Raw genomic sequence first — 8,564 nt, 5'->3', positions numbered from 1 at the left:
GTCTTTATTGATGCATTTAAATAAGTCTCATTCAAATAAATGCCATGGTTATGGTTGAGAGAAAAGCAATCATTGCTAGGGTTAGCATACATTATATATTGATTGTTCACAATGGAATAATAGTCGTGCTGTTGTTTATATAAATAATGACGAATAACAATCATCCGCAATGCCGTTACGTTCCCATTTGTGAGGCCCTGTTTTATTGGATGTTTAGTTCGACTTTCATTTAAAAAAATACTTTTTAAAGGATTATTTGCTTTTATTATTGGATCCAGTGCTATCGCTTCGCCTCGTGACAGTATACGCATACCAGTTTGCACAAAGCACATGCAATTATTTTCCTCACACAACTGACTTTTGCTGTCTCTCATCTGTCACCTCTAAATATAACGCACTTGGAAAGTCTCTACGTACATGTATAATTTACAGAAAACCTTAGATCAAAATTAAATGAACAGAAACGGAAAACAAAAAGGCTAACAGAAACGATGACGCACATCAAACGACAACTAATGCACATGCTATGGTTGGCAACAATATTTTGGCATGATGTGAATCAATGTCTCGTTTTTCTTAAATAGAATTGCTTATAGAAAACAATACCTGATACTGTGTCCTACTAGTCCTTTTCAAATCAGTTTTATCGTTATTTCGCCTTCGGTGTTGTGGCACTTGAATCTCAAGACAGAACCAGAGGTTGCTCACCGTTTGATAAAACGCACATTTTCACACGTCCCTTAAAAAATTATATATATATATATATATATCTATCTCCTTCTGTATTATTCAAAATGCAAGTGTACGTCATCTGACAAGATATCAGGATGGTAGTATTATATCCAAATCCACTTGGGTGCTGCTCAAAAGGGCGAAGAAGGCCCAGGCAATGTTCTGCAAAAATAGAGATCCATGCTTCATGCTTTTTTTACGAAGTTCCAACATGTCCACCGAGCAATCAAATGTCCTGCTGGTCCGATGTCAGCCAGAGAATGATGAAAAAGTGCCGGAATGAGGTTTGGAAGAGCAGCAGCATTGGATATGTGTGTTCAGCGGTTGCCGTCGGTCCTCAGATGGACTTGCGTCGTCTCATCAGCCGGAGGTTTTCCGTGAAGCTGTGCAGCCCGGGTGAGACGGAGCTGATGGGGGAGGGAAGGAAGCTGTTTTTCAGAGTGCTCGGCGAGATCTCCTCTATGCGGTAGGACACCGTCGAGTGGTAGTGATGGTACTGATGAGGGCTCAACTGGGAGCCGAACGAGTTCTGGTGCGGAAATGCGCCACCACCGCTTCCTCCTCCTCCCATTCCCAACTCGAGGCCGACCGAGCTCCCAAACTCGTGCGAATGGTAGTGCATGCAGGAGCAAACGGACTGGAGATCGGTGACCTCGGCTCTGTAGCGCTGCTGCTGCTGTTCTCGTCTCCGTCGACTCCTCTGCAGTGTGTCCTCCTGGATGTGGATGATCATGCTACTGCGGTTCCCCGCCAGGGAAGCCCTCTCCTCGGCGTCCCGCCGCTCGTCCTCGCTGTTCATGGTCAGGAAACGAAGGACCACCAGGTTGAGAAAGGCCCCGATGACTGTCAGCCCCACTAGGATGTACATGAAGCTGAATGCCACATAGAGGGGCTTTCTCTGCAAAGCTTTGTTCTTCTGCAGGGCTACAAAGTCCCCGAACCCAATGGTGGTGAGCGTTATGAAACAATAGTAATAGGACTGAAAGAAACTCCAGTCCTCGTAGTGTGAGAAAGCTGCTGCGCCGATGCAGAGCGTTCCCATGCAGGAGAAGAAGCCCACGGTCACCATGTTCTCCATGGAGACTTCCGTGATGTGCATCCCGCAGCACTTTTTAATGCGCTTCAGCATGCACTTCACAAAGGTGTTCATTCTCTCGCCAAGGCTTTGGAACATCACCAGCGTCAGAGGGATCCCAAGAACTGCATAAAACATGCAGAACGCCTTTCCAGCATCTGTGCCTGGAGCCGCGTGGCCATAACCTGAGGACCAAAGAGACAAGTGATCAGATCAAAGACGACAAGAAACAACAAAACGGAGTATGCTGAGAATACTGCTGGTTAAAGATCTGGGCTAGTCACCAAATGTTGCAGGTGTGAAACAACACCTGGATTGTTAACTTGTTTTTCAGGAAAAAAAATGCAGTACTGTATCGACTCAAAGACAAAATACAGTGGTTTGCTTACCTAAAGTGCTACAAAAACCATTAAAGAACCTTAATTTTTGGGGAAGGCACTTTTCTCAAGTTATTTAGACTGATTATCCTTGGATAAGTATGTTGTATGCCAATTTGGATAAAAGCGTGAAACCAAGAAACTGCTTTCAACTGCTCCAGAATTCAAAAACGGATCCCATATCGGCAAGCAGAAATTAGCAACATGGTGTGCTTTCGCTCTTTAATCTAATTGTACTCTGGTGACCAGCCAATTTCTATAACTTCTATCATCACCAACTTCCAAGAAGCTAATCAGTGAATTTCCAAGAAGTGAAAGTTCCTCAAATTTTGGCTTCACCTGCAAACACATTCAGGCAGAAAATATGAGCTGAGTCATTCACTCTCTTAGCCAAAACACTGAGTATACTGTAGGTCACGCAAACCAGGTGCCTCTTTGATCTTATTCTAGGCTCAGAGATTAGAGGGGGGCGTCCAATTAGTGCCAGGTTTCCTCTCTTGCCCCCTTGGCCCTCTTCTTAGGGGGGCGAGACAGGAAGGTAGGCGTTACAGGTTTAGAAATGAAAGAAAGGATGGTGGAGCCAGTAAAGCTTTTATCATAATTAGACTTTATCTGGAAGTAAAAAGGCTAAATTTGCTGACTCACTTTTGAAGCCAGTGAGCCTTTCTAATACAATCTTTTGCTGATGAGCAAAAAAATAAGTGACAAGACTATAGTAAAAATGTATTACATCCCACCTCACTATGCCAAGGCAAGTATTCATCCTCCCTCTTTCATTAGAATTAAGAAGGTATCATTCAAAGAGCTTTAGCTACACTGGCATACGTGTTTGTGTGATAGTAACTCAGAACATACCTAGTGGTTTACAGTATTTTTAACAGGCTTGCTTAAAGTTGCTGTAAGCGATTTCAGACATTTTGCTAACTTACACTAGACTTCACACTGTCCCTTTAATCAAAAGCCTTCTTACAAAAACCACCTACCATATATGTTAACAAACCTTAACACTGACATGCTAAGAACATTTTCTGATTGGCTAAAAAAGCATGAGCCGCTTGTATCTCTCTTGTGCTGCTTACAGCAGGTGCTCATTGTTTGGCTGGTTAGCTTCAGCAGTTAGTAGATCTCTTAAGGCAAAAAAATACATTTTTCATTAATGGCTAATCACACGTAGCCGAAAGCAACACATAAATCATAAAAAGTGAATTATATTATAGCAGATTCAAGATTTACATGTGTTTTTGGAGTACAATTAACACTGTGAAACATCACACAGGCTGCTGCAAAGACTTCTAATATAGAGTGAAACTATAAATATGTTACATATTTTTTATTTATTTTACCTTTATTTTACCAGGAAAGTCCCATTGAGATACAAAATCTCTTCTTCCAGGGAGTCCTGGCCAAAAATGGCAACACAAAAAGTTTCACAATAAAACAATTTCAAAAACATAAAACAAACAAAATCATTTGCCCTATATCCAGCTGATTACAAATATGTAATTTACTTATAGCAAGTACATGTTTCCTTCAGAGTAGACCATAAAAGGTTTTTTAAAATATTTACAGAGGGAAGTGATTCCAGCATAATAATACTCTGCAGCTCGTTCCATAATGAAGGAGCAAAATAAGAGAAGGCAGTTTTGCCTAACTCAGAATGTACTCTTGGAACATTTAAAAGAAGTTTAGCAGAGGATCTAGTACTGTAGTTACAAGTGTAAAAAGATAAAAGACTGCAAATATAAGTAGGTAATTTCCCCAACAATGCCTTGACAATAAACAGCAACATGTGCACTTTCCTTCTTTGAAACAAAGAGGACCATCCCACCAGTTCATACAATATACAATGATGGGTGCGTGAAGAGGCACTCGTCACAAAACGTAAAGCAGCATGATATACATAGTCCAACTTTTTAAGTGAAGATAAACTTGCATGCATATAGATCACATCACCATAATCTAATACTGAAAGGAAACAACTCTGTATAATTCTCTTTCTTGCTTTAAAAGGAAAACATTTCTTTAAACGAAAAAGAAAACCCAACTTTAATCTAAGCTTTTTTAAAAGTTTTTCGATATGTATCTGAAATCCTAGTTTGTCATCCAACCATATACCCAAGTATTTATAACAATTTACTCTTTCAATAGATTCTCCTAGTAAAGTTAAAATAGGACTTTATAATGTGTGTGTGTGTGTGTATATATATAGCCTATATATATATAAATGTGAAGAGTTTTGCTAAAACCGATAAATGCCACTTTAAGAAAATGAACTGACAGCCGTACATTATTCTCCACATACCTATAATGAGATTTGAACCCTATACTACAGTGGCTGAGAGAGCTCAGCTAGCTGCAAATAGAAAAAAAACGCCTGCACAACTTCATCAATTCCATAACACACGCGCTGCAAATGCTCACAACACAACCAAATAAAGAAATGTGCTGCAAATAAAATTCTTTATTTGGTTGTGTTGTGAGCATTTGCAGCGCGTTTCTTTATTTGGTTGTGTTGTGAGCACTTGCAGCACCTACTGTCAAACTGATGAAGATGTTTTCTTGATTTGCTGGTGCTTTTTCTATTTGCATGTGTTTTCTGAGGTTGCATCGCGTTGAGCTCTCTCGGCCACCATACTAAACATGTTTTGTCAAAAAAGCCAGTACTGTCCACTTTCAAGGCATCATGAGTTCACATTTTACTGCACAAGCCGACAAGCGTCCTTTTTGTTTGTGAACACAAGCCGATAAGTCCATTTTTGCAAATCAGCGTGCTGTATTCAGGTCAGGTGACAAGGCTGCTTTCACTTTGAAAAGACGTGCTAGCTGAGAGGAGTTTTGTCAGAGCTGACTAAAAGTGATCGAGGATGGAGAATTTTGCTGAACTTGATGAAACCGTGATATCTTCTTCAGGACGTAAAAGGAAAATAAACGTTTTTCACTTTGCAAAAGCAGCACGTTACAATGGTGTGTGAAAAACTCCCTGTATTGCGTGTAATCACAACAACAACATTTGTCAGGTGTCTACATTGTTAACTGAGGCGATTACAAAGATTAAACGAGTATTTTTGTTTAACTCTGAAAAAGAAATGTGGAGTTATGCCTGTCTGTTTTTGCAAATGAACCCTTCATATTATACACTCTCTCTCCGTGTGTAAAATCATTATGAAAGTGCGCATCAAATATGGAGTATATGTGCGCACTAAACATGGAAGTCGGACTGAGGAGACCAGATACAGATCAGTTAAAAAGAAGTTAATATAGAAACATAACATATTTTCTTAAATATATATATGCATGTGTGTGTATTTATATATACATAATAAATATACACAGTACACACACATATATTATGTACACAAAAACTTTTATTTTGGATGGGATTAATCATGATTAATCGTTGCTCAGCACTAATTTCAACAAAGAATTGGAATAGAAACAATTTATAAGTTGATGTAAAAACTGCCTTCTGTGCAATTTACTTTTTTTTTTTTTTGCAATGAATAATGAATAAAGGCTGAATTGAATTTAAAGACAGAGGCACAATTTGTTTGGTAAGCAACTGTTTAATGAAACAAAAAAAAAAGCTATTTTATTTAATTTTTCGTCCCTACTGTACTAAAAAACTTAACAAACTGTGACATCAAAACTGAAGTATGTACTGAACCAAGTGTCTGTCTTTGAGTCAATAAATCATTCACGAAACCTAATCACACAAAATTTGTCTGAAAAATAAGTTACTCAGCTTCTGGAATTGTAAAAAAAAAAAAAAAAAGCAATATCATCGTTGCAATTACGCTGTTAGATAGAACTATATAAAATACATAAAATGCATCTAAATGTACCTATCCATCTAAAATTCATATCTCTACAGAAATAGCAGCAGATTTAATGAGAACGCATCCAATTGACATATAGCCTCTTGAAAACCTTCTGAACGCCCACTGGACGGCCCACACCACAGTGCTCAACACCCACAAACACATGCATTCATTACCGCAGTAGCGCGGCTACGCGGCTCAACTCCTGCCGAGCACTTGTGCGAACTTAACTGGCTTTTAGTGATCTTTTGGACTTGTAAGGATTGATCTCCCAGTTCCCCTGAAGGCCGCCTGCCCACTCAAGTGTGCGGTTATGGATTCTATTTATATAAGTCGACCCTGATCGATTCGATTTGCAAGCGGCACCAGGGAGAGTTTTCCTTTCTTTTTCACTGGGTACTTACTGTGTTGGAGTTGCTCTTTTGACCTCATGTGCGCACACATGCACAGGCACGTATTGGAAATATGGGTGTGTAAATTTCATGTTATCACGCTCAGCCGTGCTGAAATATTGAAGAAAAATATTGCTGGGGTCAATTGATTGAAAGGTCAAAGTGCACTTGGATAGAATGACTTATATCTGAAGACAAAATTGCATTCAATACGGTTGCATTTTAAAGATGGAACATATTGTGGAGCTGTCGATAATTCAATAACTGCATTTTTAACAGCACACTTTTGGAAAGCTCAGTCCTTTATTTTATGGAAAAGAACTGCATAGAGAAACCTTAAATTTATAACCTTATACAGTCATGGCCAAAAATATCAGCACCCTTGGTAAATATGATCAAAGGTGGCTGTGAAAATTAATCTGCATTGTTAATCCTTTTGATCTTTTATTTAAAAAAATTCACAAAAATCTAACCTTTCATTGGATAATATGAATTTAAAATGGGGGGAAATATCTTTATGAAATAAATGTTTTTCTCAAATATACGTTGGACACATTTATTGGCACCCCTAGAAATTCTTATGAGTAAAATATCTCTGAAGTATATTCCCATTCATATTAACAATTTTGAGCACTCCAGGGTGATTATGAACATGAAATTATCCAGCCATGGCTTCTTATTTCACAGAAATATAAATAGGAGAAAAAACAAAGCCCACATTCCCTTAATCATTCATCACAATGAGAAAAAACAAATAATATATTTCTGATGTGCAGCAAAAGATAACAGAGCTTCACAAATTAGTGAAGTGGCTTAAAGAAAAAAACTAGAGCACTGAAAATTCCCAGTTCCACCATCAGGGCAATAATTAAGAATTTCCAATCAACATAAAATGTTATGAAACTGCCTGGAAGAGGATGTGTGTCTATATCGTCCTAATGCATGGTGAGAAGGAGACTTGGAGTGGCTAAAGACTCATCAAGGACCACAGCTGGAGAACTGAAGAAAATAATTGTGTCTCAGGGTCAGAAAACCTTAAAAAAAATTGTCAAATAGCACCTACATCACCACATGTTGTTTGGGAGGGTTTCAGGAAAAATTCTCCTCACTCATCCAGAAACAATCTCCAGCATATTCAGTTATCAGACACGACTGGAACTTCAAATGGGACTGGCTTCTATGGTCAGATGAAACTAAAAAATGAGCTTTTTAGCAGCAAACACTCAAGGTGGGTTTGGTGAACACAGGGATAAAAAAGTACCCCATGTGTACAATTAAATATACTGCTGTATTTTTGATGTTGTGGGCATATATTTCTGATGGAGGTCCAGGACATCTTGTTTAGACACATGACATCATGGATTCTATGAAATACCAACAGATAAAAAATCAATAAGTGATTGACTCTGTTAGAAATCATATAATGGGCCATGTTTGGATCTTCCATCCGTACAATAATCCAAACACAAACCTCAAAAAAAAAAAACATAAATGGGTCACTGAGCACAAAACTAAGCTTCTGCTATGGCCATTCCAGTCCTCTGACCTGAACCCTGTAGAAAATGAGTGAGGTGAACTGAAGAGAAGAAGCACCAACATGGAGCTGGGAATCTAAAGGGTCTGGAGTCATTCTCATAGCCTTTTTTTTATCATATTTACCAAGGGTGCCGATATTTTTGGCCATGACTGTATAATGATAGTGAGTAAGACATGAATAGTGTTACAAGACATCTATTTTAAATTAGGGCTGCAAAAGTTAACAAATTAACAACAACTAAAAAAATAAAAAATCTAATCTGTTTTATTAATTACTATATAAAAATATTAAAAATATTCTGATTCAACACATTGAGTAGTTCTGCAATGTCATTCAGAAATACAGTAAAAACTGTAATGTTATTACAGTTAGAAAAAAATAACTGTTTTCTACTAAAATATGTTGTAAATTTAGTCCTGATGCAAAGCTGAATTTTCAGCATCATTACTCCGGTCTTCAGTGTCACATGATTTCTAATATTCTGACTTGCTCAAGAAACACTTCTTATTATTGTCAATGTTAAAAACAGTTGTCCTGCTTATTTTTTTTATTTTTTTTACGTATTAAGAGATTACTTTCACAAACATTTTGAAAAAAATCCTAATTATTCCAAACTTATAGTGTCAACTGTAA

General features: G+C 38.0%; 1 protein-coding gene across 1 annotated transcript in view; it reads right to left on the bottom strand.

Moving 5' to 3' along the window:
• Positions 1-1,069: 1,069 nt before the first annotated feature.
• The window catches only part of LOC306885322 (potassium channel subfamily K member 9-like), a gene marked incomplete at both ends in the record, with an annotated part of 47,780 nt that continues 40,285 nt past the window's right edge, over positions 1,070-8,564 (bottom strand). The window contains one exon of the mRNA XM_079441774.1: positions 1,070-1,992. Within this exon, the coding sequence (XP_079297900.1) occupies positions 1,070-1,992 (923 nt within the window). The remainder of the gene's footprint in view (positions 1,993-8,564) is intronic.

This window comes from Barbus barbus (assembly GCF_936440315.1).
Source record: "Barbus barbus genome assembly, chromosome: 19".
Lineage (NCBI taxonomy): Eukaryota > Metazoa > Chordata > Actinopteri > Cypriniformes > Cyprinidae > Barbus > Barbus barbus.
The sequence above is the reverse complement of the archived record's forward strand: the minus strand, read 5'-3'. Positions and strand labels throughout refer to the sequence as shown.